The following is a 15,136-nucleotide window of genomic DNA, read 5'->3' as shown; positions in this document are numbered from 1 at the left end:
TTTCAGAATCATTAGGGAAACCCCAAGAATGTTCGCAATGTTTTGCTGGTGGTCATTTCTGGGGTATGTCACTCTTGTGTGATTTAGTTATAAAAATAAATCATGCATTGTTATTTATGTTTGTACCTTTAATTTTCACACATCGAACATACTGAACAAATATTTATAATACCAAAGGGATAACGGAAGGTTATACGGCATTAAAAAAATATTGTATTATTGGTAATTGATCACAGCTTACAAATAGTTTAATAGAAAGTGGAAAATATACTCATAACTTTGATGAAAAGCTGTGCAACTAATTGTGATGAAAATTGATTAGAAATTGAAGAAAACAGCGAAATAAGTATAGATATAAATAGGTTTTTAGAAATATTACCACCATCGATTTTCTATTACAATGCGAAAAAAAAGAGAGTATAGTGTGTTAATGGCCACTTGGATTTAAACATCAAATGAAGACGTAATATCCTAAATATTGGATCGAAGGCTTTATTACAATAGTGAATATGTACTTTATAGAATACTACTCTGTCAGTATCATCTTTGATTGTTATCAGGCTGATGAATACAATTGAAATTCAACTAACGAAGCTGTCGTGACGACGTCTAATAATCCACAAAAGTTGATTGTGTTTTGAAAATGCAGATATAATAGAAAGATAAATGACACAATGGACACATATCAGGTGACAAGTTTTGTCTTCATTCTTCACTGTTCGGTATTTGGTAAGTAATATTTGGTATATTTATACATGTCTTTGTTCTTTAAATGCAATAGTTTATATTATCATAAACTGAAAGTTATAAGACTACAGCTAATGAAAGCTGTACCTTTCTAAGATATTTTTTAAGTTACACATTACTTCTCTTAACATAAAATTTTCAAATGCTGGTAATTAGATTTTGCAAATACGGAATGTGGCTGGGTCTTTTTTTTTTTTGTTTTTTATTTCTATCTCTTTATCTTTTGGTTTGTTGTTATCGTCATACTAGTAAATAATAATCTATTTAACATAATTTGAAGAAAGTGTTATTGAAGAAATACCATTAATGATGCATATAAACAATTGGAAACCACGTAAATTTTATCTACACTATCTGAGCCTTGTACATGTAAACGAACGAACAACACTTTGTGAATTTCTTAAGGATATGTCATAATGTTGTCTGAAGTAATAGTATTTCTTTTCAATAGTTTAAGTCAATAATAACAATGAACTCCTCTCTACATGCTGGTGTGCCTGTCACAAAATATTTTCTTAGATCCCCCCTTTTTAAAAATACGCATTTAGGTATGGCTGTCACAATTCATTCCGCTCGGCAATGATTGTTTATTTCTTATACCACTCTTCACATGCTAACACGTTTGACAAAGTGCGGAACATCAAAAGTTATTATCTTTTGTTCAACTTATTTTCACATGCTGATGTGCCTGTCAGCAACCTTGCCAGTGATAGTCTTTATAGCTACACCTTTCCATGTGCTAGTTCGTCTGCCACAAATCAGGAAGTTTGGCAGTGATTTATTGTTTTCATCCTTCTCAATAAGCTTATATGCCTATTACAAGTCAGCAATCTCACCAGTGGTTAATTTCTGTCAACTCCGGCAAGCAGATTGTGTATCTGCCATACATTTTTTTTCTTCACATATTTTTTCATGTTGGTGTGCCTGTAACAAGTCAAGAAAATTCGCCTTTAGTGACTATTGTTGAATAAAACTCAAAATTGTGATGTGCTTGCCACAACTCTTGTAGCTCGGCAGTAATTGTCCTTAATCAAAACTACTTCCATTTGTTGGTGTATCTGCCACACATCATGAAGGAGTTTGACATTTTTTACCGCCACAGAATTGTCGAAGTCAGGAAACAAACCTCTGATTGTCTCTTGATCAATCCTGCCATGCCCATATGTTGGTGTACCTATACCCAAGCAATATATGGACATTTTAATTCGTTTAGTATATTATTGAAATACTGTCAATATTTGCTGATGGACTGTTCATGGTGATATATATAAAGGCAATAGTATTATACCACTGTTCAAAAGTCATAAATCGATAGAGGAAAACAAATCCGCATACGAACTAAAACCGAGCAAAACACATCAAATATAAGAGTAAAACAACGAAACAACAAAACCACTGAGGTGAACAAAAAAATAACACCAATTCAACATACATTTCCTACACAAGACAATTCAGGAATAGGACAATTGTTATCCATTCGTTTGGTGTGTTTGAGCTTTTGATTTTGACATTTGAAGAACAAACGGTAGATTTATATACACAGGTTATCAACATTGAACTTCAATTGTGTCTTATAGGTTCTTTCGCTCAAAACATTTTCATAATTGCAGAATCTCCCGCAAACAAATATGACCTCATCTGGTACAACTACTCTGTAAATATCCATATTGAATGTTTCGATTGAAGTTTAGCAAAACATGTACTAAACACATGTACTAGATTTCAATCAGATATATTTTTCTGTACTTGTAATTCATAAATTATTTTAGGCTTCAGTCTACACTCAGTATCGTTTGTACATTCTTATTAAAAATCTAGATAAAACATTGGCGTTACCCATTATCATTTCTGGTGTTTTCCGATATGGGTCGTAACAAGGATTTGTATAAAAATAATGGTCGTAAAGATAAAGCAGGTTTTTTTTATTCGAAATCGTTTTACTTTTATTGTAAATAAAGTAAGTGAGAAAGTACATGTAGATCATTTAGTGACAGTGATATTTCATAATACAAATGACATAGTTAATTGAATTTACACCGGGTCCGTTGGACCCAAAAGTCACTTTAAATTTAATGTTCATATTTTCAGATAAATACTAGTAAAGAAGTTCCTTTCTTTTACAGAAAACAATAAACTTAAATATTTGGCAGTTTGTCTTTTATGAAGTGTCATCAAATTAGCAAATGTTCTATTATCAATAAAATTACTATTAAAGAAAAGGAAAGAAAGATACCAGAGGGAGAGTCAAACTCATAGATAGAAAATAAACTGACAACGCCATGGCTAAAACTAAAAGACAAACAGACAAATAATAGTACAGAAGACACAACATATAAAACTAAAGACTAAGCAACACGAACCCCACCACAAACAGGATGATCTCAGGTGCTCCGGAAGGGTAAGCAGATCCTGCTCCATATGTGGCACCCGTCGTGTTGCTTATGTTATTATAAATCCGGTATCAAGGTTCAATGATCCAAATGACAAGTGTCTAAAATTACTGTAAGCTGTACAAGACAACAAGAAATGTTTTTCATCCTCGACAGATCCGTCATCGCAGAAAGTACAAAATCGTTCATGAGGAGCCTCATTTCTAAATCGCCTAAGCTTAATGCGCAATGATAGTATATCACAGCGAAATAGTGCCATAACTGATCGTTCTTGTATATTGGTATATAAAAAAAGAAGATGTGGTATGATTGCAAAGGAGACAACTCTCCACAAGAGATATTTTTCTTTACGTAAAGTTCAGAACTGACTACTTGAATGCCGAAGAGGAGAACCTCGTCATGAATATTTCTTTTGTATTAAAAGGAAGAATAATGCGTCGTATTTTATATTTGCTTGTGTAGAATTTGTTTTGTAGACAAAACGTAAATAGAATTCGATTATCTCATAAACTCACAGATCTGTGTCGTTCGTGTGTATCTTAGGTTTTTCGCACTTCCTTTGGAACTGAAGAGTTAAGACCTATTCTAACTGACATTTACAGTTCATTATTGTGTCGTACTGTTTAATCATTGTCCCAGATTTGAGGGAGTGGTTGGTGCCAGCCAACATATTTGATCTCGCATGATAACGTATATGCTGGTCTGCAAAAAGGAACCTTTAATTCTATGCTTTGTCGTTTGAGGCTGTATAACATACCTGCTATACGATTATTGGTTTGTGCATAAATCAGGTCGTTAGTTTTCTCGTTTGAATTGTCATTTCAGGGCCTGTTATTTCTATATATTTACGAAAGGTACTAGGTGTATCAAGTTCATGTTTCGTTTGTTCATTTGTTCTAATGTCGTGTTATTGGTCTTTCTCTGTCATGTCTTGCTCTGTCTTGTTTTACTTGTCCCTTATTTTTTAGTTCGTCAAAATATATTATTTGAAAAACTTTAGCATTGGATTGATTCTTTCTTTATATTTTGTATTTTGTCTTTTTCTTCTTCTTCCATTAGCGACTTTAAAAAAAATAATATTAAATGCTTTGTTTTTGTTAATAGTTTTACAAATGTAACTCGACTTTTTCTATCTGACGAATTGTTCGAAAGCACTCTATTTGGTGTCAGATTACGTTCCAGGTTTGGCTTGTACTGTATAAATGTCTAAAGTTCAGTGTTATCAAATACATTCTTTGTATTCCCGTTTTTTTTTTAATTATTTCATCTCTCCAGTTTGTTAGGTAATTTGTTACCTTCATTTTATATTTCTTGCACGATTTTAAACGTTTCAGCTGTGGAAAAAAACCAAGACGTCAAACAAATTCATTTTCATCTTAGGAAACACGTAATTCCATTTTCTGAACGAATTAAACACTTCGATTGAAACTTTCGTTATATAATTTTAGGTCTTTACTAAAACTGAATATTTGTCGGTCTAACAATTCGTACGATCAAATGCTTGCAGATCAAAATCATGCTTTTGCATTTAGTATTTGAAAGGAAATAAAAATGTCTTTCACTTGGAAATCCATTTGATTAATTGAATATGGATAGTAGAAGTATCTCGTTGGCTGTAACACACTGCCAAATAACTTGATGTCTGTAATGTTACTAATGTTTCTATTTCTTCTGGGGATACAAATTAATCATCAATTAATTCAGTTTATCATCAATCATTTTGATTTGTGGTGAGTACGCACAATGCTTATATGATACTGTCGTGGTATTCAATGGTTAGGAAAGATACTATGTCTGGAATAAGTATTGAATATCAACAGATTTACATGGCTTTTGAGTAAATCGTTTATTAATAGATGTCAAAAAGGTATTAAAGAAATATGCTGGATTAAAAGAATGATCCTATTGGTTGAAATAAAACGTAAGGATAGGGTCATAAGAAGTGGGATGCAGGTCATTCTGCATGAATAGAATAACAATTATGTTATCGTCAGACTTTACTTCAGTAGTTCATATTCATATTTTGAAATAAATATTTATATTGAAAATGCTTGAACAACATAATGCCTTGAAGAACTTTCTCATTACTTTAACTGCATCGTCATTCAAACATTTTATGTTTTCGCAACTGTCGATCTCCTTTTTCGTTTTGTTTCATTTCTATGGTAAATGTTATGTATTTTTCGTTTGATTTGTGTTTACTATACATCAATTATAAAAACAATTTTGTCATTTTGATTGGATGTCTTGACAATTCGCATTTGTTTGATTCTATAAACTTCTGTGAAGTACAATGTGTGGTATTTATAACGAAAACAAATAAAATGGTATTTTCAGACAATAAACAACAATTCAGCTTACTATTTTAGAGTACCTGAGTTTACCCAAGATTTATATGGGATTCGTGATGATCATTGTATGTTTTTCTTTGTGATGTTAGGGGCTGTCGGTTGTTGGTCTTTTTTTTTCTTATGCTGTTGTCCTCAGTTTCAACAATTTGTGTTCCCTTGTTTACAACAATCATTATCTCATTATCTCTTGCATACAACCATGAATGGTTTATTAACTGTGATATTGCATTTCACAATATGAGATTGTTAAATGTCTATAGTGTTATTTTCAACTATCACAAAATAAAGAATGTTATTGAATTATTGGTGGGTCAAAGTCCGAGATGAATAAACTTCAAAATTCGACATCAGATTACAATTCATGTAAGAAGTGTTTACAATATATATAAAACCACATACTATTACAAATAAAACTTGTTCAACCAACACTTTTTATGGGCTGTTAGAAATAAATCTAAAAGATGATATTAAATGGTATATTAAATCAAATTCCATAATTACATGTACACGCCCATCCACAAAACAGTGAAAAATATAGACGCCAAATAGAGTAGAATCTGTTCGATTCTCTTATGGCATCCGTCTTATTGCTTGTGGAGGGGACGTTTTAATTACAATTCAATGAAAACGAGGAAAGTAGTTTAAACTTGTTAAAATGTCATACATAAATTTGAAAAATACAAATTATGGCAAAACAAAAAACAACGGAGGAAATAACCTGAACCCAAAAAGTAGAGAGACTTAATCTATTGACGAAGTTAACGTCCACTGTTACATTGATACATTTTTGAACATGCATAAAAAGCAATGCGAATCCGCACTCAAATCAAAATCTCAAAACCAGGAAGGTAAAGAAATCTGATACAAGACGACTATACTGGTACTTAAAGATCTAGATAAATTCATTTTTTATACTGGGCTTGATATTTTACAAACAAAATTGTCTATTTCATCTGCAAATGAGACATTAGTGACACTCTAGTAAAAAAAGAAAAAGAAAGAAGACCCAAAAGCATTGGACTTTTTTAAACGAGGTAATTCATTTCATGATTACTTAACAGGGGATATAAGTATGTATAATATATGTGTTTAAAGTGTAATTAATTCTTATAGAAAGCAACCTCGAAAATAAACAAAAAATATGTATAAAATGCCAATATCAAAGGAAGTAATACATGACTTTTATATAAGAACTAAAATTGAAGGAATCCAAATGGCGAATGTACAAGTTCATATGCGAAACCTTGAATTGCAATGTTTAAGAAATAATTGATACAAGCTATACGTTATTGTAGTTCTAACATAGGTAGGCATTATATTCGAGATTCTTTTTGCCCGAGCGATAGTGAGGGCTCAAATAACACGAATATACACTAGTTACCCGAATTTAACTTGATCGGACAAAAACGCATTAACGCTGTTTAAATGAGATTAATCGTCATTTGATAAAGATTGACAAAAATTGAAAATCATGTTTAATTTATTTCAATGCATATCAAATCATTTTAATGCCAGTCAAATAGATTCGCTTGCAGTCGTTCAATTGAATTCAAGTTGGTGGTAAGTTACGTCAAACAAATAGGCAACGCCCCCGTTAAACTAACTATTTTGCCTACCCATGTTAAAACTACAATAAAGTATAGCTTGCATCAATTATATCGATTCTGATTAGGACAATAACGGTAATTTCTATGTGAAATGTGTATTCTTCCACGAACCTTTGTTTTTGTAAAGAAGCAAACGGCTTGCACTGTGATTTTTCAGAGGGGGGAGTTTTGAACAGCCAGCATGAACGGTTGTTGTATGTAGGTCAAATATGTCAATTTTTGAATGCAACACATAACAGTCATAATAAATGAATTAGTAACAACATGTGCATCATTTGATAGTTTGAAATGTTAAATGAAAGTGAACGAAATACATTTAATGGATGCCAATTTGATAAAATTTATTATTCTGCAGTGGTCGCTATACGCATGTGCAATCACATTTTATTGAATTTAGAGCATGGGTTTATTCACAATTTTAGTTTATGAATGTCACTAAACATTCATTAGTTTTTGACATTTACATTTATTTGTGGTACATCCGGTGATATGGTATTGGTTCCTCCTGGTAATAAAAAATGCTTATAATTCTAATTCCATAAATTACTAATAATAATTTTTACAAAGAATAAAGTACATTATTTCCATAACACTTATAATTTGCTAGTTTCATTACATTGTATCTCTCATTATTATAGAATATCATAACAATGTCAATCATTTTCTATCAACAACAATTTTTCTCAATATCATTTATGTTCATTTATCATAACTGTATGCATAAATGAAGAATTTGTTTGTCTAAAAAGAATCTTTTTGCATTTTTCATCATTCGTGTTAAATGTTTTATTTGTTTTAATATCTCTGTTAAGCATTCTGATTAATGCGAGTAAGAAATTGAAAATAAACATGCCGTTTTAAATTTAGTTCAAGTATACATGATTCAAACTGTACAGCTTCCCCACACGTTGTTTTGCAGAAGTACTTTTTTTATCCTGCTAAATGTATTTTCAGTTGGCATCACCACGACCTCGGAATTAAATTCTACTTCATGTGGTAAATCGTTCACCATGTCTCTTTTATAGTTTAGAAAAAAATTATCGAGAACAGGAACGTAAGTAAGTTAGAAATTAAAGTTCTGGCGTAAAAAGACGAAATGATTAATTTCAGTAATATTGGAAAACCATAAAACTATTGTTTAATCAAGCAAACTTTTGGTTTCACGAATGCACACTAATAATGCTTAATTCCTTAAGGTCACCCTCCATTATACTAATTATGTGTCTTTGTAAAACATGATCAATATTAGCTGATTTCTCAGACAACAGTTGACAGTAAATGAAAACCAGAACAAAAAACCATTTTGTATTTCCCCTTTCAGACAAATATATGGTTTTGTTGTGGTATATGTGACCTCCTAAAACAGTCATCATATGACTTTTCATTTCACTTTATATTGACAAGTTTTGTTATTTAAATTCTTCGACGTATGTTTGTTTTAATACATACATTACTTTTGTAAATAATACACAAAGCATATAAACAAGATGGGTGAAATCAACCTCTTAAAAAATAAGTTTAAGCAAACATTTTGCCAGCTTTTCGTATTTACCTGGTATTCTTTTAAAACTCTCATTCAAGTGAACTATGACAGTTGCAAACTTAAATGTAAATATAGGTCTGCTTTTACAGACTGTCCTAGCCCTGACAACAGGCTTGATCATACAAGTAGACCTGATCTGGTCGGTATATAAAATCAACCTACATTGACGCACGAACTTCGACAGGTCTGGTTTTACTTGTCCTGAGGACTGAACCCTGTAAGATCAAACCGTGGACAGAGACTGATTTTTGTGACAAACCTTTTCATTCCAGAATTTTGTTTTATATATATATATATATGAATAAACAGACATGTTAGGTATAGATCTACGTAAATGATACAGCAACTCAACTTCAACAACCAACAATAGATATTTAAGGGGTAACAAACAATCCTGAACTCGAGACATGTTTATATATAATCTGCCATGATCTAAAGATTTTTGAATTAAAACGATAACTCCTGTATCAAGTGAGATTACATGTATATTATGTTGATGAAGATTCCGTTTTCAGTGACTGAATATTCGTTTGAAATTTACCAAATATTATCGACATCTCTTATTTGCATTTGTTGCAAATATATGTATTCGTAAATTATTTAAATGCATTTAAAGGTTTACATTGTTCCCTCAATTTTGCACGAACCGAGAAAAATATTTGTAACAATTAGTTGGTTTGTCCAATTCAAAATATACATATCATATTTTGTGTTTTGAAAAGTGTTTGATTTATGACGTCTCACCTCAACTCAATTAAAAACAATTGTATGGCAGCTAATCAAACACAAATTTGTCGTTTGTATATAAATGATTGCCAATGTCTTACCGAGAACTTCATAAACTGAGTCCTTATATGAATATTTAATATATCACATGGACAGACATGTTTGGTAGTATTATCAATTTTGTGTTTTCCTACCTGTATATAAACCTGATTTTGTGTGATTACCAAAAACAATATTAGCCGCTAAAGGCACTTCTCATATTTGGCTATCCCTAGAACACAGAATACTAGATAATATATGCTATACTTAACACTTCGGAAATGTGTTTCCCAAAATATCTAAACAAAATTAAGTCGATAATTGGTAGTATTAAGTTATTAATTACAAATATGAATGTGATAAGAAGTCAGCGTTACTGGAACAATAACTCAAGAATATAACTTGACATATCATCACAATTCCTTACAGCATGTAACAAATCCTAAACTTTCTTATGACTACTCATGTAACAGATATTCTCAGGTATACAAGTAATGAAAAATTAAACATAGATGGTAATATAATTGGTCGTGTAACCATCGCCTATAATAAAACGAAAACTATAACAAAAAAGTATATCTCAAGGTAAATTAAAAAAAATAATTAATTATTCGATCGTGGGTATGAATTGAAGAATTTTTTAACGAAAAAAAACTTAAAAACCCTTGTTTGGTTTGACATTTTTGCTTAAGGAAATTTGTGCGACTTCAATAATCCGGTATGTGCAATTACTTCAGGTAAGTCGGTATTAATTTGTTCGTAACATTACGAAGTATGGTAAGCATGACTAGAAGTTTTATAAGGGTCAATCTTGATTTGGTAATACTAGTCACCAAAATTGGGGTTGCTTTTTTGAAATCCGTCAATACATCATAATTACGACGGTTATATCATATGTTCACTCGATTAGTTTAAGTATTCCCATTGGTATTAAAAGAAGCCTTTAAAGCAAACATGCTTAAACTTTGCTACGCTAGACGTGTTTTTCCTCTGTATAAACTCGTCACTTATGATAAAATGAAAAATATTTAGTATAAAGGCAAAATTCAGAACGATAATGAGCATTGCAAGTCAACAATAACAAAACGTTGATATCAATGACTGGATAGAAACACATACGAGTTTCTAACCGAGCGATATATTTGATATGACATACGTGTATTTTCAGTTTCTGTCGTTTCTTTCCGTTCAGCTTTGATTGCATTACCTGTCTTTTTCTCTTGTGTTAAATGTTGATCAATTACGTTTTCTTTCGTCTGACCTTTATTTTATCAGTAATTGAAAAAAACTCTTATTACACTTTTGAATAAGACTGATTTTGTATACGCATGTATTTTTGCTAGAAAGAAAGAACTTTCCGAGTATGCAGAAGTTTTTTTTCTAGAATTGAAACTACGATTTATCATACATGTAACATGTAGAAATGCTAAACAAAGAAACTTTAGTGTTTAATCACGTTTTGATTTAGCATTTTTAGTTTTTATCTAAAAAATGTACGTGTTTATTTTTATGTTAAATTATATCCCCCATTTTTCCGTTTCAATGAAATAACTTCTTCCCTAAAGCAAACATGATTGACTATCAAAACAACTTACTTGTATATATTTTTTTTTATATGATTTAAGAAAAGGTTTCTATGTTATCTAAAATAATAGAAAAAAAGAATAGAAAATCTAGAAAAGTAAAGCTTAGGAAATTGTAAAGTATTCGCGTCAATAGCTTGGCAACCAAATATGTTTAATGACATGTGATATTATAAGATACAACAAAGATCGTTGATATAAAACAGATTTTGGAAATGTAACATTATGAAAATCAAATAATGCACGAGATTAATCTGGTTAAATGTACATTATGAATTTAATTATGATTTTTGTTAAAATTGTAGCAGATAAAGAGAATCTTCAACAAGTAATAGAGATTAAGCAAAAAAAGAGTTTTACAAATCAGTCAACATGGTTAATCATTCTTCTAATCCCCTTTCATAATTATTCCTTGTAAGGCAATTCAATACAATTGAGAATGGAAATAGGGAATGTGTCAAAAGACAACGACCCGACCAAGGAGAAAAAAGCCCATTTTGCGTATTTTCTTTAAAAAATTAAAATAGATAATCGTTTAACACCAAAATTGTTAAGGACATTATGAGTTATTTATAAATAAGACCGAAATAATTATTTGATTCCTTATAGGAGTAATGGTCCTAATAGAATGAACTTATCCATGTATATGCGGACATTATAGTGGAAAGGAACGAATATCTCAAGTCAGCTTGGTGAAAGCAGCAAACAGGAATTTCTGCTTTTGAATATGGGGGTTTCATTCAAAATGTATTCAAATTGAACGGACAGGCTTGTTTTTCAATTCTGATAAAATCAAAGACGGAAAATAAGTGATTTGAAAGGGCATTATAATATACATGTAATGAAGAAATGAATATATCATGATTATTCTTGCTTGCAGTTTAGGAATAATAATTAACGGCAAAAAATAATAAAATTAAAAGTACTGTTGATAACAGTCAAGGACAAATCATTTAAAACCTTTGTACTATTGATAAATAACTTTAAACTTCCAAATACATGAGTTGCTTTCAAATTTAAAACAAAAACGACCGTTTTATATATGTTAAGAGTATGATTAAAACAAAGGCGTCCGAACACAGTCTTTGAGTCAATACCTACAGATGGGTGCGGTCCTAACCTTGACAAAAGTTAACTTAGAGTTAACTTGTTGACTGCTTTCTAAGTTAACTTGAGAATTTTTAAGCAGTCAAGCAAGTTAACTTCGTCGTTGGTGGACCAGACCTACGGTCTGCTTTTTTAGGACTGCTGCAGACCTATCGACAAGTCTGCTCCAGACCAGACCTGTGGACAAGTCTGCTTTTGACCAGTCCTGAGGACAGGTCTGCCCCAGACCAGACCTGTGGACAAGTCTGCTTTTGACCAGTCCTAAGGACAGGTCTGCCTCAGACCAGACCTGTGGACAGGTCTGCTCCTGACCAGACCTGAGGACAGGTCTGCTTTTGACCAGACCTGTGGACAAGTCTGCTATTGACCAGACCTGAGGACAGGTCTGCTTATTACAGATTATCGTTATAAGAGTTTTCATATCAGACTTGAGCTTTCATTAAAATATGTAAACAACATTCGCATTGTTTTTCCACAGATATCATTTATTATTTACTCGCTAGACTCTACTAGATATTATACAAATGCTCTCTTTTATTTGATATACAAGTATTTTTATATAAATAAAAAATGGCTATACGATCACACAGAGTTTTTTTTATTAGAAGGCGGATAGAAAGGTTATCCAACGCATCGGAACAATATTCTTATATCACGGGATATCGGCAACATTGTCTACGTTACTTCGTTCCCCGTTGTTTACCTGTCCCTTCCTAAATTTTACTTTATGCATAAATTTATACTTGCATGGATATTTCATTGATATTCAACTTGTTTGCATTGGATTTACTATTCTATTTCCCGCAGAATATTCTAACAGAAATTGTACAGTGTCCGTAAGCATACGATGTGGTAAAACTATCAACAATCTCGTCAAATTCGTCAGATTTATCGAGAGATTTGTCATTGCCGATATTTATATGGGACGTCCTAAAATTATACTCAATGCGCACTTTAATGAAATAGTTGCCACTTGACGTTTAACTATAAACAAAATCAATCAACCGACATAATAGATTCCAAGAAGAGAACCTCGTATGCTTTTTTTTATTGTAAATAGTACAAATGAATTCAGACATGTCAGTGTTGGTACTTTGATGATGTGGCATAATAGTTTTGTTTTACACGTACACCATCATGAACTCCTATATATGATCAGAGACATATAAATACAGAGATTGGCAACTTATCGTTACGGCTTATGACCAGCGGTCAACTTCACGCGTGTGCACGAGATTTCTCGAGAGTAAAAAATTCGCCAAACAATCCGCCATTATTGATTATTTACAAACAGCTTGAACGTACAGAAAACAACCAAATTATAATAAAATACAATCTATATCAACACAATTCAATTAAAAATAACTTAAATTTATGAAGTGGCATAGTTTATTTATAATTCTAAGCTTTCTTTAGTAATAGTTAATAAAATTATAGGCGAATTTATATCCCGATTCAAGAAGCCCAAATTTTAGATTCAGTACTCGATAAGGCTCCCGACTTTTGGAACAAAAATAAATAAAACTAAGCAATATTTCGAGGTTGTGTTTGTTTAAACAATGACATATAAGGTTTATAAAACGGTTTCTTCTATTATAGTTGGACTAGGATAATCCTGAATAAAATGATCGTTGGATAACAAAACTACTTGAATGGTCTCAAAATGGCTTCAGAGTCATAATGTTCTTTTACTTGAAAATTAAAGCAATGATAATTAAATTACTAAACACATGATAATGTTCTTGTTGTTAAGCTCCATTGATACAGGTTTTAATGTTGCTAATTAAAAATCTTGATCATGGTAATAAAACTGTTTATAATTTGACACCTATTAATAAGTAAACATCCTGTAAGGTACACGAAGTAAAGATCAAACATGTTAGGTTATCAGTAGCTGTATGATTCTTCCTCTTAATAAGATAGTAACTCATGTAATTAAACCACTTGGACATGCAGAAATGTCACCTGTTGTTAACAAATTGATGAAGTCTTTCTAGAATAATTATTAACATCATAAACAAGGTAGTGTGAACCCCTGGTGTTAAAACTTGAAACTTTTTATCACAGTGTAAAGTAGCCCGACATATCTTGTCAAGTTGTTATGCTTAATAAGTCATATATGCACCACGAAGCCATTTAAATTAAGTACCAAGCCACTTTGACATTTTGTTTTCATATAAATAATTATTCAATCTTGGCGGAATTGATGATTCTTAAAGTTTTTCTTAGGGAAGTATTACAAAATTAACATAGCATGCATGGACAGGACCTTAAATACTTTTAAAGGACATGCACTTTTGCATATTCTTTTTTTTTTTTAACAAATGCGTCCTTGTTAAAAGGATGAAGAAAAAAATAACATTTTCGCCTAAATTACATTTCAATTGTTTTCCATGTTGTCTTGATGTGTGTCCACGGAACCCAGAGATATATTTCAGAATCTTGTCAAAGTCAGGACATTTGTAACCAAAATATAGCAGTACTTAACATCTGCACTTAAACTCTTGTCAATTTCCTTGACCTTTTTTTTTTGGGGGGGGGGGGTGCACACCTGCGATGATTGAAAGTTAATTTTAAAAGGGGAAATTTCGCTTGCTGACATCTTCGACATTACACAGTTATTTCTTGCAAAGATAATAATTTTCCACATACACACCTAATCATGGGACCCCCTAATTAACAGACCGATTGATGATACATGTAAACAGTGTCATTATTATTCACCTGCGAATTTGTTTACAATACAAGATTTTAATTCTGAAAGTCTTTGTCACAGGCACTTGTTTCTATCCATTGGAAGAAAATATACGTTGATAGTGCCGGTTCTTCCAATGGATAGAAACAAGTGCATGTGGTCTTTGTCCTGGTCCTTAATACAAAGAAAAACAACAGGGTGTTCCGAGTGATTATTATCGATTGCCTAGACTACCGCTAATCTCGTTATCATATGATTAGAGGATGCTGGGTACGAGTTTACACGCGTGAAGTCAGCGAGATTTACAAGTCGCTAATCTCTTTAGTATACATGTCTCTGATATGATGT

The 15,136-nt window shown here is 31.6% G+C and overlaps 1 protein-coding gene across 1 annotated transcript in view; it reads left to right on the top strand.

Annotated features, from left to right (window-relative positions):
• Window positions 1–215: 215 nt before the first annotated feature.
• Window positions 216–15,136, top strand: part of LOC139519123 (neuronal acetylcholine receptor subunit alpha-10-like) — a 35,771-nt gene continuing 20,850 nt past the window's right edge. The window contains exon 1 of the mRNA XM_071310939.1: window positions 216–729. Coding sequence (XP_071167040.1) covers window positions 675–729 — 55 coding nt within the window. The 5' untranslated portion in view covers window positions 216–674. The remainder of the gene's footprint in view (window positions 730–15,136) is intronic.

Source organism: Mytilus edulis, chromosome 4 (genome assembly GCF_963676685.1).
Source record: "Mytilus edulis chromosome 4, xbMytEdul2.2, whole genome shotgun sequence".
Lineage (NCBI taxonomy): Eukaryota > Metazoa > Mollusca > Bivalvia > Mytilida > Mytilidae > Mytilus > Mytilus edulis.
The sequence above is the reverse complement of the archived record's forward strand: the minus strand, read 5'-3'. Positions and strand labels throughout refer to the sequence as shown.